A 14,011-nucleotide genomic window follows, 5' to 3' on the forward strand; every position below is an offset into this window, starting at 1 on the left:
AGACTAAGGACAACATAGGCTCCCTGAGGAAGCTCTCGGGAGAACTGGCTACGCAGGATTTGGAGAAGGCTGAGGTTCTGAATGACTTCTTTGCCTCGGTCTTCACTGGCAAAGGCTCTGACTGCACCACCTAAGTCTTAGAAGGTAGATGCAGGGACTGTGAGAATGAAGACCTTGGGCCCACTGTAGGAGAGGATCTGGTTCGAGACCATCTTAAAAATCTGAACGTGCACAAGTCCATGGGACCTGATGAAATCCATCCACAGGTCCTGAAGGAGCTGGTGAATGAAGTTGCTAAGCCACTGGCCATCATATTTGAAAAATCATGGCAGTCAGGTGAAGTTCCTGACGACTGGAAAAAGGGAAATATAACCCCCATTTTCAAGAAGGTGAAAATGGAAGACCAGGGGAATTACAGACCAGTCAGTCTCACCTCTGTGCCTGGCAAAATCTTGGAGCAGATTCTCCTGGAAGGCATGCTAAGGCACATGAAAAACAAGGTGCTTGGTGACAGCCAGCATGGCTTCACTAAGGGGAAATCCTGCCTGACCAATTTGGTGGCCTTCTGTGATGGGGCTACAGAACTGATGGACATGGGTAAAGCAGTTGACGTCATCTACCTGGACTTGTGCAAAGTGTTTGACGCTGTCCCACACAACATCCTTCTCTCTAAATTGGAGAGATATCAATTTGATGGATGGACCACTCGATGGATAAAGAACTGGCTGGCTGGCCGCACACAAAGAGTTGTGGTCAATGGCCCAATGTCTGGCTGGAGACTAGTAAAGAATCATGTCCCTCAGGGATCGGCGTTGGGACTGGTCTTGTTTCACATCTTCATCGCTGACATGGACAGTGGGATTGAGTGCGCCCTCATCAAGTTTGCCGATGATACCAAGCTGTGTGGTCCGGTTGATACCCTGGAGGGAAGGGATGCCATCCAGAGGGACCTCGGCACGCTTGTGAGGTGGGCTGATACCAACCTTATGAAGTTCAACCATGCCAAGTGCAAGGTCCTACACCTGGGTCGGAGCAATCCCAGGCACAGCTACAGATTGGGCAAAGAAGAGATTCAGAGTGGCCCTGCAGAGAAGGATTTGGGGGTGCTGGTCGATGAGGAAATGAACATGAGCCGGCAGTGTGCGCTTGCAGCCCAGAAAGCCAACTGTAACCTGTGCTGCATCAAAAGGAGCGTGACCAGCAGGTTGAAGGAGGTGATCCTGCCCCTCTACTCTGCTCTTGTGAGACCTCACCTGGAGCATTGTGTGCAGTTCTGGTGTCCTCAACATAAAAAGGACATGGAACTGCTGGAACAAGTCCAGAGGAGGCCACGAGGATGATCAGGGGACTGGAGCACCTCCCATATGAAGATAAGCTGAGAAAGTTGGGGCTGTTCAGCCTGGAGAAGAGAAGGCTGCGTGGAGACCTCATAGCAGCCTTCCAGTACCTGAAGGGGACCTATCGGGATGCTGGGGAGGGACTCTTCATCAGGGACTGTAGTGACAGGACAAGGGGTAATGGGTTAAAACTTAAACAGGGGAAGTTTAGATTGGCTATAAGGAAGAAGTTCTTTCCTGTTAGGGTGGTGAGGCACTGGAATGGGTTGCCCAGGGAGGTTGTGAGTGCTCCATCCCTGGCAGTGTTCAAGGCAAGGTTGGATGAAGCCTTGGGTGGGATGGTTTAGTGTGAGGTGTCCCTGCCCATGGCAGGGGTGTTGGAACTAGATGATCTTGAGGTCCTTTCCAACCCTAACTATTCTATGATTCTATTGTATGATTCTGTTGCCAGAAAAAACCCAATATACTGATAATTTTATTAAAAACAAATCCAAGTTGGTTTAATGACTGTAACCTTTCTGATAAATTCAGATTCCATGCTACAGGGCCATCTGATCTTTATTAAATATATGTATTTTTAAAAGCATTCAGTACTGTAACAGCAAATTACAATTCTCTGCATTTTTTACAGGTGCAGACTGTTCAGACTTCACTATCTGAATCTCCAGTGATGACCAGTCCTTCCCAGCGTATCCAGATAATTTCCACAGACTCCTCTGTAGCTTCACCACAACGCATTCAGGTAAAACCCCATTGATTAAGTAACTATTACATCTTCTGGTTTTTAATCCTCCTCCCACCTAGGTTTATACGAAAGCATGTTAAAGTCTATGGAAGACTTCTTTTGATTTTGTGAGAGCAGATAATTTTTAATGAAAACTAGGATTGTTCTTCTCGCTCAGCATATATTTGGTGATGACTAGTTGGCTGTATTAGTTGTATTGATGATGTGGTCAGTGAGGAGTCTTTCCAGAGGTTAAACTTAGCCTACATATACAAATATCCTGATCTTCAGCCATAGTGAATGGCTAGATGTTGTCAATGCAACACGTAAGATCATCTCCAAGGGCATTCCTCTCTCCCTCTCTCCGCCATATTTAGGAGCTTATTTAGGGTAAAGTTAGACTTTGAGAATGCTGCACAGTAAGTCCTTGTTACTGATAGAAGGGTACCATTAATGTGTCAGAATGTACGCAGTGACAAATGATGTAAGAATTGTTAGGCATTAATGTTACCAAAGTGTTGCAGTATTGCAATACTTAACTTTTGCCTTTCTTTACCTTGTTCTGTGCTGGTACAATAGTCCCATGTACTTCTGACAGAAGCATTGCTGGAGAAGAAGGTCTTTTACTCAGGGTATTTGGATCACTCCTGGCAATGCAGCCCACATCACAGCATGGATTTTTCTTGTTATGTGTCTTGATCAGGGTGGGGGGGTACTGCCCATTTTTAAATTATTTAGACATTGTCATTATACTTAGTAGACATGATACTTTTTTTCTGTAATGTTATTTTCAAAGATTCAAATTGCAGCACGCATAATGACATACATCATTAGTTTTTCTTATGAACCTAAATATACTGATATCTAAAAATATCTAAACCTAAATATTCAGTTCTTACTCAGCCAATTTTTTTCTCTTAATTATTTCTCATCATCAGTACTTATATCTGATCCATGTAAAAATGCAAGATGTCTTTATGTTTTTTCCTTATAGACAGCACCCAGAGAGATGTTCTTCAGTTATCAACAATATTTAGCTATGTGTTTTATCTAAGATGTTATTCCTTAAATTTATCACCAAAAGGTGGAATCAGTCAGCCTTATTGTTTCACATTCTGATTCTTAAGATTCTGTTATGATGGGAGGTTTCTAATTCTGATACAGTTGTCTGATAGAGTAACCATATCAGTGTATAGCAATATTTCATTGCAAGGTAAATGTTCTCACAACATGTATAACTGAAACATAATGAATATTCAGCATTTGTAAGGTTGGCATTCACACTGCAACTTTTGTTGAATTCTGCAAAATAATCTGCCTCCTTACATCTCTGATAGTTCTGAAAAGAGCATGCAACTCCATGATGAAGGAGAATACTAGGATGAACGAGAAACTTGTCGGTGAGAAAGTGAACATGGCCCAGCTTCCGTATGTGCCTGCAGCCCAGAAACCAACCATATCCTGGCCTGCATCAGAAGCAGTGTGAGCAGCAAGTTGAAGGAGGTGATCCTTCTCCTCTACTCTGCTCTCATTAGACCCCCACTTGCAGCACTGTGTGCATCTCTGGTGTCCTCAGCATAAGAAGGACATGGAGCTCTTGGAGCAAGTCCAAAGGAGGTCATGAAAATCATAAGGGGACTCAAGCATCTCCCGTATGAAGACGGGCTGAGAAAGTTGGGGCTCTTCAGCCTGGAGAAAAGAAGACCTCAGAGCAGCTTCCAGTGTCTGAAGGGGGCCTATAAGGATGCTGGAGAGGGACTCTTCATCAGGGGCTGTAGTGATAGGACAAGGGGTGATGGGTTCAAGCTGAAACAGAGGAAGTTCAGGTTAGATATAAGGAAGGAGTTCTTTACTTTAAGGGTGGTGAGATGCTGGCACAGGTTGTCCAAAGAAGTGGTAAATGCCCATCCCAGGCAGCGTTCAAGGCCAGGTTGGACAGAGCCTTGGGTAACGTGGCCTAGTGTGAGATGTCCCTGCGCATGGCAGGGGGTTTGGAACTAGATGATCTTCAGTTCCTTTCCAGCCCTAACCATTCTGTGATTCCATGAAAAGAGTATTCCTGCTTCCTCCAAACAAATACAGGCAGTGTTATAGTGGTGTCATTCATAGTCCAAGATTAGATTTCACTGTGGATTGTCCCTTTAGTTAAAATCTATATGAAAATAATGAAGGCTGAAGAACTCTTGACAGGGAGAAGAAATCTCTGGGGAGCTTAACAATTTAAGTTTTAAAACAATGAGACCAAGGGGTAATGGTTGTACTTAAACTTTTAAGCTTCTTTGGAGCTTGATGTTTGTAGATTCTGTATACTTACACACTGAATCGTTTCTGCATATGAGTCTTAAAATGGCTTATTCTATTCTGTAAATATAAGAATCTAAAGAGTCTAAGTTCTGTCTAGTCCAAAATTCAATAGTAGGCTAGCCTCATTCCAGCTTTGAATACTATTTCCTTTGTGCAGGTTTATTTGGGTTTGTAGTCACAAAATGATATGAATCTTTCCCAAAGAGTTTCTGTAGTCTAGAAAAATCCTCAGCTCTGTAATTCACCTCCTGCTTAGGGTAGTTCTAATGCCTTGTTAAGGCATTCTAGCTTCATAAAACCATTAGCATCATCTTCCTATTTATATATTAGAAAATGTCTTACTTTCTGTAATTCTGCAACATTGTCAAGGGGGGAAGAGGAGTAGGGGGGTGCTCATCTCCTCTGGTGACTAGCAGTAAGACACAAGGGAATGGAATGAAGCTGTGTCATGGGAAGTTTGAGTTAGACATTAGGAAAAGGCCCTTCACAGAGAGGGTGATTGGTCCCTGGAACAGGATCCCCACAAAGTGGTCACAGCACTAAGCCTGTTGAAGTTCAGGGAGTGTCTGGATGATGTTCTCAGTCACGTAATTTACTGTTGGGTAGCCATGTGAGGAGCAGGGAGTTGAACTTAATGATCCTTACTGGGTTCCTTACAACTCAAGATATGCTATGGTTCTCTGCAATGTCTGTGCTGCTGTCTCACTAGGCAGAGTGTATCCTGCATATACACCTGCCATTCATCAGCTGCAGTCCTTCACATTGCATTTTGTGTATTCTGTCTGGGATCCACTATATCTAACTCCATTTGAACAGTTAAATGTGATTACAAGATTTCCCCATATCTCTTCATTATTAACAATAGCAGACTCAAGCTTTTCACAACTCTGTGTAGTATTTTCCCTCTATGCAGTAGGTATATAGATATGCATACATACGCGTATAAATACATATATATGTATTTGGTTTGATTTTACTGTTTTGTACTTATGTAGGTAGCTGCAATAACTTTGCATCACTGTAATAAATGTAGAAGTAGCAAATAATAAATAACAACTATCATTCTAAGACAGAATGAAAGGTTTTAAAGCATAAGGTTTACTGTGGCTCATAAATTTCTTCAATATTTTTTACAGATTGTGACAGATCAGCAAACAGGTCAAAAAATCCAAATAGTGACAGCAGTGGACTCGGCTGTGTCTCCAAAGCAGCAGTTTATTTTAGCCAGTCCAGATGGAACTGGTGCAGGAAAGGTGATACTGGCAACACCGGAGACATCTAATGCCAAGCAGCTTATCTTTACCACCACAGACAACATTGTGCCAGGCAGAATTCAGGTAAATGTAGTAATTGAGATAGACCACTGATTTTTGTTTTTCAGTTACTGTTTTTTAGGTTATTTAAGTCTAATTGCTTTAAGACAAATTGCAATAGTTCTGTAAAGATCTACTGCCATGGATTAAACCATACTAATCGTAGGCCTCATTATTGCCTGTCTTCACATTCCTCATGCATTCCATTGCACTCATCACTCCTCGTGGGGTGTTCTCATTAAAATTCCAAAGAGATAAGAAAGTACTTAAGATGGTGCTTGTGAGGTGTGCCTGGGATTTCAAACGGTCTGTTAAAGACTCACAGATACACAGAGAGACAACTCACCTGAGCAAACTAGTTATGTTCACAATGTATCAATGTATCAAGAGACTGCAATAAAAGCTCTTTGGAGCAGAAGCTGTCCTCTGCTATAGTTGTTTGTGGGTCTTGAGCATAATAGACCAATGGGAGCTTTGCAAGACAAATTCTATAAACAGTAATATCTCTCTAGTGAAATCTGAGATTTCTTCCTAGTAGTTTTAAAAAAGAAATAAAAAGCACCTTATCCCTATTGGTACTCTTGCAACAGAGAATATTTTACAAGAAGTATCATTCTTACATAATTATAGGAAAAATTGAATCAATAGTCTTTGAAAATGGTTTTCACTATGTTAAATGGGTTACCTGGTGTTGCAGAGGAGTGGTTTATTGTTTGTGGATTTTAGGCGTTTGGGGTTTTTCAATTTTTCTGTGGTATGCTCTGACAGATGCTTTGGAATCCAAGGCCTTTGGAAGCTAAACTGTTTTTATAATGGATCTCAGCTTCAGGCTATCCCCTCTGAACCATACACCCCTAATAGCTAGAGAAGAGATAGGTGGCAACCACATCTGAAATACAACCATCTTTTTCTAAAATATAGCAGCTGTTTGAGAGTAATTAAAAGAATGGAAGAATACTGTTGACTGCACAAATGAGGAAACTTGTACTGGACAAAGCTAGGACGTTTATTTGGAATTTGCTTTGCTCTGACCATTCCAACAATCTCACTATTGACAGTAAAAACTCTCATTAACTTGCAACTTATACTACTTTATTTCATTCCATATGTCATTCTCAAATCCAGCCACCTCTTCTCAGTTGATATACTGTTCTGTAGGCAAAGCTCCTTATTTTCATGTCAGAAGAAAATATTGGCTAATTGCCTCTTTTTGTTTGGAATTTTGTTCTAGATAGTGACAGACTCTGCTTCAGTGGAGCGTTTGCTGGGAAAAGCTGATGTTCAGCGGCCCCAGGTAGTAGAATATTGTGTAGTTTGTGGCGATAAAGCATCAGGTAAGGATGTATAGGAAGCAGTGTTCAAGAAACTTGGCTGAAAGGATGACTGGGATGAAGGGACGAGGTTTCATGTATTTTAACTGATGCTGATGGCAAAAGCAATTGAATCTAAAATGGAAAAAGCTAACAGTATACTTTGTATATCTGTACATACAGAATATTTAAACTCTTCTTGGAAGAATATTAGTTTGTATTTCAACTGGACTATGATAAATTGGCGTGTTCTGAAAGGCAGTGATGATTTAATAGATCTTGGTAACTGAGACTACTTGAAGCATTTAGTCAGGTAGAACAACCACAGCTATGAACAACCATGCAATAAGCATGGCACCTAGAAAAGTCTACCTGCTCCAGGAAAACACTTCTAGTGTTCCCCAGCAAACTTAAGACTTCCTGGTAGATTTTTGTCTTTTACTATCAGAGAAAAAGTCAAGTAGAGATCAATGGAGTCCTCAGTGTTTCAGATCCATGTACATGGATCTGACAAGGAGCCTATGAGGTAAAATTTCTATATCAGCCAAGGAAGCAGACTCTGCTTTCATGCTATGGAGAAGACACTTTTTTGTCTCGGTCTCACTTCTATTTTTCTTAGTGCTTATGTAATTAAAACAATGCCAGAATTTATATGTGTAGGAATTTTCAATAAAGATTGCATTTGAAATTTTATTGTAAAATTGCTGCTATTCTAAAATTACTTAGACTCTTAGCCTGTAGGTTCTTTTAATGTGTTATATGATCTGTAACAGCAGATAGAATTGCATCTGTATTTGTCCAGAATGAGAACTACTACTTCACAGGCCTCTCATTCAGAAATAGGCTTAGCCTTCCTCTCATCTCTCCACTTTCCACTAAAAAGCCCTCACAACAGATAAACAAGAAACATCCTGTAAGACTTGAACAGTGCTTTCATGGTCCAAAATGATGGTAAGAATATAAAATAAATTTAAAGGGTGAATTTTACAATGTTTTACTTGCTTAAGGTAAATATTTCTGTGCTAAAATATAAGTAATTTCCACCTGATAACAATTTATATATTTCCTAGGTCGTCACTATGGTGCTGTCAGTTGTGAGGGATGCAAAGGTTTCTTTAAAAGGAGTGTGAGGAAGAATTTGACCTACAGTTGTCGTAGCAACCAGGACTGTATCATCAATAAACACCATCGGAATCGCTGCCAGTTTTGTAGGCTTAGAAAATGTCTAGAGATGGGCATGAAAATGGAATGTGAGTGTTAAGTACCCAATGTGACACTGTGCCTACCAAATAATAAATATGTGGATTACTACTTTCTAGTGTGTTCTGTCCATTTCACTGTATGTTGCTTGAGGGAAACAGAACTTTCGGCAGACAGAGCATCTACTATACCTTTCTTTTATTACTATTTTATGTCTGAGGTGCAGTAGTGATTTGTTTTGAACCATGTCTCATACTACTGCAGTCTTCGAGGAGCGCAGTTAAAGCATCGCTTAGAATGCATGTTGCAAACACAGTGTATGCTTATAATACAAAATATTTTGACATGGATGGACATAAATATGAGTCTAATGTTCTGTGTTCAGAATCTGCTTTCCTTCTAGTTTATCTTTGCTGCTTTTTCAACCAGTGATAGAAAACAGTTGATGTCATATTTCTTCAAAAATTTTGATGCGAGTCATTTGTGAGCATTGTATTACAAGGCATTTTAGAAAGTGCCATATTTAAACAAATATGCTTTCGTGTTTGTATGCAGTGCTTTGTACAATTCAAGTGCTAGCATCCAAACACCTCTTTCAATGTATTTTGTTTACAGTTTGTAGCACCTCTGTCTGCTTCTTCAGTCCAACACTTCATGAAGCCTTTTATCTGGTTGTTTTGTGATAAATTTTTGGAGAATTTAAGGTGAAGCAACAAATACTTTTCTTTTTCTACTCTAATCTAGGCAGGGTAAGTTCCAGCCACTGAGTTCAAGGTTAAGCTGTAAATAGGGAGATCGTTGTTGTATTTGCACTCTGGAACTCCAGACCTGCAGTGATGGTTGTACTTTGCACACACTTTGCTGAGTGTAGGGGGGTACGTTTGTACAAGACCCGGCTGGAGCACCTCCCATATGAAGACAGGGTGAGAAAGTTGGGGCTTTTCAGCCTGGAGAAGAGAAGCTGTGTGGAGCCCTCATAGCAGCCTTCCAGTATCTGAAGGGGGCCTATAAGGATGCTGAGGAAGGACTCTTCATTAGAGACTGTAGTGATAGGACTAAGGGTAACAGAATCAAACTGAAACAGAGGAAGTTCAGGTTAGATATGAGGAGGAAGTTCTTTAAGGGTGGTGAGGCACTGGAATGGGTTGCCCAAGGAAGTTGTGAATGCTCCATCCCTGGCGGTGTTCAAGGCCAGGTTGGACAGAGCCCTGGATGACACGGTTTAGTGTGAGGTGTCCCTGCCCATGGCAGAGGGGCTGGAACTAGATGGTCTTAAGGTCCTTTCCAACCCTAACTATTCTATGATTTTAAGAGAAACTGCTGCATTCCCTGAAGTTAAACCTTTGTTATCCCAGTATGATTAGAATATATGCTCACTGACTTCACTGGGGTTTGGGTCAGATTTCTGATTAATATTTATGTATCTACCAAGCCAACAAAATGAATATACCTCTGTTTAAGCCCCTAGATTTTGCTGACAGTAACAGGATTAACAAAAATAAAATACGGAACTAAATAATGCTTGCTGGTTTTGAGGTCAGAGAGAGACATATCCATGTATTTTACTGTTACATTCAAAAGGGCTGTGGGGGAGGGTTGAATTCTTTTGTTTGCTTGTTACTAATGTTAATCTTCTAGAACAATAACTGCTGTATGTTAAATTGATACAATGAATAGTGCAGAAATATTGTCTCCGTTTATATTATACCTTACATTGGCGAAGTGTTGTGAGAATTAATATTAGTAAAATTCTTTATATTATCCTCATATTTATTTAAATTTATATTTATATCCTCATATATTATGTAAAAATTCTTTATATTATCCTCATAGTGTTTTATTCATTTTATTATCCTCATTTTCCAATGAAAAATTTATGCAGTTGAATGTTATGCCAACCTATAGAGGAGTTTGTAAAGTTCAGCCACTTAGATTCCAGATAACTTTCTGTAATCTGTTTAATAACAATACCTTAATATTATAAAGATGCATTTTTCACTTCCTTTGACATTACAAAGTTACAGTTTCTTACTATTTTCATGACAAGATTTGCTACACTTGCTTGGCGTAGTGGAGACTGAGCTTATTTCTTTCCAGTTGTCAAGTAGAAATATTTTAAATTCTGCAGAGGTTGGTTTTGGAACAGTTTTCCCTGGAATGAATGGGTGGGAGTGAACTAGCTATAATGGAGAGGCTCATCTCCCATGGAATTTAACTTGCATCACTCATGTAGCTTGCCTGTCTTGACTTTTTTGGGGGGAGTTAATTCTGGATTTACATTGTTCTAAGTCATCTAGAGTATGACTGCATCTACCTAACATTTAGGTACAGATTTACCTGTAACAATAAATAATTTGAAAACGCACTTTTTGGAATGTTCTATCTTATTAAATGCCAATGAAATAGCAAGCTTTGACTCCAGTTCAGCAAAACTTAAAGCAAATGATTGACCTGGGACTTCCTTAGTTAAAAATGTACATAATCATAGGTATAGTAAAATTGGAGCCTGTGTTTCTTCGATCTTCATATTGAATTTCCAGTTTGGTACTGAGCTGATACACAATCATAACTGCACAAGCTGAAATTCTACTGTGAGAGTTTTACTTTCTTCTTGTATTTTGCAGTTGAATTATTTCCTTTCAAATCAGCATGTTTCTGTCTTTGTGTAGCGGTTCAAAGTGAAAGAAAGCCTTTTGATGTGCAGCGTGAAAAACCAACCAACTGCGCAGCTTCCACTGAGAAAATCTATATCAGGAAAGATCTTCGAAGCCCTCTAATAGCAACTCCAACGTTTGTGGCAGATAAAGATGGGACGCGGTGAGTACGTCAGCGTCACGGATCTAGTTTAAGGTTTGTGTGCATATGACTTTGCAGACATACTTGTACTCCTCCCTGCCCTGCTCTAAGAATTGGACAGAAAAGACCTCCAATTCACAAATATTTGTTTCCATTACCAACACCAACCTAGACTATTCTGCTTCTCATGAAGGTTTTTATGTCTGAGTACAGGGGTGGTTTTCAGTTTAGAGCTGGCTCTTGTCCAGCCAGGTCAAAGCACAGGTATGGCAGATATGTGATATTCAAGCAAAAAGCATGTAGGTTTACTGTGTGATGCATTCAGGTTCTCACTGCTCCAAAATCAGTTCTGCAAATGGCAGACTCTGTCTTCCTTCTCCTAAAGATCTAAAAAACAGACTGCAGTGACTCTTGAGATTCAGGTCCCAAGAGACCAATTTCAGTAACAGCAGCTTCATTTTGCTATGTAGAAGATACTGCAAGACAGTTCCTCTGCTCTCAGTTGTCTCCATAGGCAGTGGTTGTGGAAATACATATCATAATAAATAGAGGCAAGATTTGTCTTTTTCTGACTAGAAGAAAAAAGAATTTGAGGTTAAATACCATGGTTTAGAAACTGTAGTTTATGAGTGGATAATAGCCACCTGAAGATACCAGATCTCAGTATTCAGTTTATATATATATATATATATGTATATATTTAGTTTGGTTTATATATATATCTTTGGTTGAACAAATGACATTGCCGTTTGTTAGGAAGATCGGGCTGCAAATTTCCTGGAGAACTGTTTTTCAGTGTTCTTGTTTGCAAGTCAGATTGTTCAAAAGTACTGCTCACAGACACATTTGCTTCTTTGAGATTTCCTTGTGCTACAGATCCCTTACAGTCCTATAAACAGTATTAGAGACATTGAGTGTGACTATTATTTGTGTAGGATTCAGATTCACATAACACATGATGATTTTGCTGCCTGCGGTAGTTCACAATGTTAGTTGTTAGTATCACACCCCTTAAACTATAAACTCCCTGCAGCCTGAAATTGTCATGCCTGCATTTGTATTGGGTTATGCAGACTTGGAGTATTATATGAGTAACAAATAAATTTGTCTTTGCTGACTTCAGACTTTCCATCCCTAAGTTAGGTGGAGCAGCAGGAAAGGCTGTTTGGTCAAAAAGTAACAGAAGTAAAGGCAGCAGAAGTTTTATGCAGACCTTGACTACATGACTGTTTATATCTTGGAATATAAAATATATTTTCTTGACATAACTTTTTATGTCAGCATAACTTATTTCTTAACAAGCGAATGAAAGGATATCTATTTGGGAAGTTGTTACTGCTTTTGCATATTCTACATATTCTAGTCTTCGTCTTTCAAGCTTCTTTTTGGAAATTGTTTAAGAAAGGCTTAAGTCTGGATGAATAAACTCTGAATTTCATTAAATTGTTAAATTAAAAAACCTGGTAATCCCTTTTATTCTGACATAGATTGTTACATATTTTTGTTATTAATGTAAAATGCTGTTGACTGTCATATGCCTTATGCTTTTGAACAGGTCAGCAGGTCTTCTTGATCCGGGAATGCTTGTGAATATTCAGCAGCCTTTGATCAGGGATGATGGTACAGTCCTCCTAGCTGCTGACTCCAAGGTATTATTCTTTCAGTTAAGTTCCATATATATTAATTTGTTCAGATTATGGATTATTTTAGCTATGTACATAGAGACAAATAATTCTTGCTCTTGAGAAGATAAAGTTGGGATAAGTGTGAAGATGTGTACAAAAGGAGGTAATCAGCTGATTAACATGAACAGGTTTTCATGGGCATATTTCTGCAGGTCAGCCACATGTTGTTCCCCACATGGTATGTCAGCTGAGGCTAGGATTGATGATTACAAAAGGGTTTAAAGATCATTGTGAGTGACTGTTCTTCCTTTAGGTGTTCAGGGGGAAAGAAAAGGTACATAAAGGAAAAAGAACAGAAAGATTAAAAATGGGCAAAATTTATGTATGATACCTTACCTATAACTTTGATGTACTAATATGGTTCTTCATTTTTAGGGTGAAACAAGCCAGGGTGCTTTAGGAACATTAGCAAATGTTGTAACATCTCTTGCTAATCTGAGTGAGTCACTAAATAATGGAGATACTTCTGAAGTTCAGCAAGAAGAGCAATCTGCAAGTGAGATTACACGGTATGCATTTATATTTGCATCTTATTTAGCAATTTCTATTTTGTGTGGTGTATGCTTACATTCATTGAAGTAAATGAGCACTGTGACACCAACCACAGTAGAGATTGCCCCCTACTTTGAAACACAAACCCAGTTCTTTAGAAACCCAGGTTTGGGTGTTGTCCTCCTTTGGAAAACTGCCCCTGCGTTATCAAGGTCACGTTCTGGAGCTAAAGATCTCATACTCTGAAAAATAATAAATTGACTAGTTTGTAACCTTGCGAGACTCTGGGAATAGCAACACTTCAGTACTGTTTTATTTGATAGGCTTGTGGTACGGAAGCTTCTGCAGAATGCTCTTAGCCCTCCTCTTTAGGGGTCTGTATTACTGCAGATTTCATTTTGAGATTGTGCTGCCATAATACCTGCTGGTAATGTAGGGAAAATGTTGAACTAAGATGAATAAACTTCTTCTTTTTCTTTTTTTTTTTTTTTTTTTAAGAGTTTAAAGTCTTCTTTATTGATGAGTAAAATGGGAAAAAGGAACATGGAATCTTAATATTTTCAGCAGAGACTAAGATTTTTACAGTTGGGTTTTTTTCTGAGGGGGCTTGAAGGACAATATAGATCTGTGGTATAGTGAAAGAAGAAAAATATTTGGCCTCAAAATTGTCCATTGTTTCTCAAGTAGAAGGTTTTTTTAAGAGGAGCTTAACTTCAGGCTCTTAAGTCTTTTATTTAATCTCTTCAAGTAAGTGAACAGGTATTCACAAATCCCTGACACTGCAGCTTGGAGTTACAGCCACTTGGAACTCTAAAGCAGAAAATAAAAATTCCAAAAACCCCTCCCCATA

General features: G+C 39.3%; 1 protein-coding gene across 9 annotated transcripts in view; it reads left to right on the plus strand.

Annotated features, from left to right (window-relative positions):
- The window catches only part of NR2C2 (nuclear receptor subfamily 2 group C member 2), a 41,632-nt gene that overhangs the window by 9,199 nt on the left and 18,422 nt on the right, over window positions 1–14,011 (plus strand). For all 9 annotated transcript variants that reach the window (XR_010614343.1, XR_010614345.1, XR_010614344.1 and 6 more), the window contains 7 exons: window positions 1,969–2,079; window positions 5,502–5,702; window positions 6,910–7,012; window positions 8,059–8,238; window positions 10,858–11,005; window positions 12,540–12,633; window positions 13,045–13,178. Coding sequence is in view for 5 of the 9 variants with exons in the window: in XM_065687403.1 (XP_065543475.1) it covers window positions 1,969–2,079; window positions 5,502–5,702; window positions 6,910–7,012; window positions 8,059–8,238; window positions 10,858–11,005; window positions 12,540–12,633; window positions 13,045–13,178 (971 nt within the window). In the remaining 4 variants the exon portion in view is untranslated. The remainder of the gene's footprint in view (window positions 1–1,968; window positions 2,080–5,501; window positions 5,703–6,909; window positions 7,013–8,058; window positions 8,239–10,857; window positions 11,006–12,539; window positions 12,634–13,044; window positions 13,179–14,011) is intronic.

Source organism: Lathamus discolor, chromosome 7 (assembly GCF_037157495.1).
Source record: "Lathamus discolor isolate bLatDis1 chromosome 7, bLatDis1.hap1, whole genome shotgun sequence".
NCBI classification, from domain to species: domain Eukaryota; kingdom Metazoa; phylum Chordata; class Aves; order Psittaciformes; family Psittacidae; genus Lathamus; species Lathamus discolor.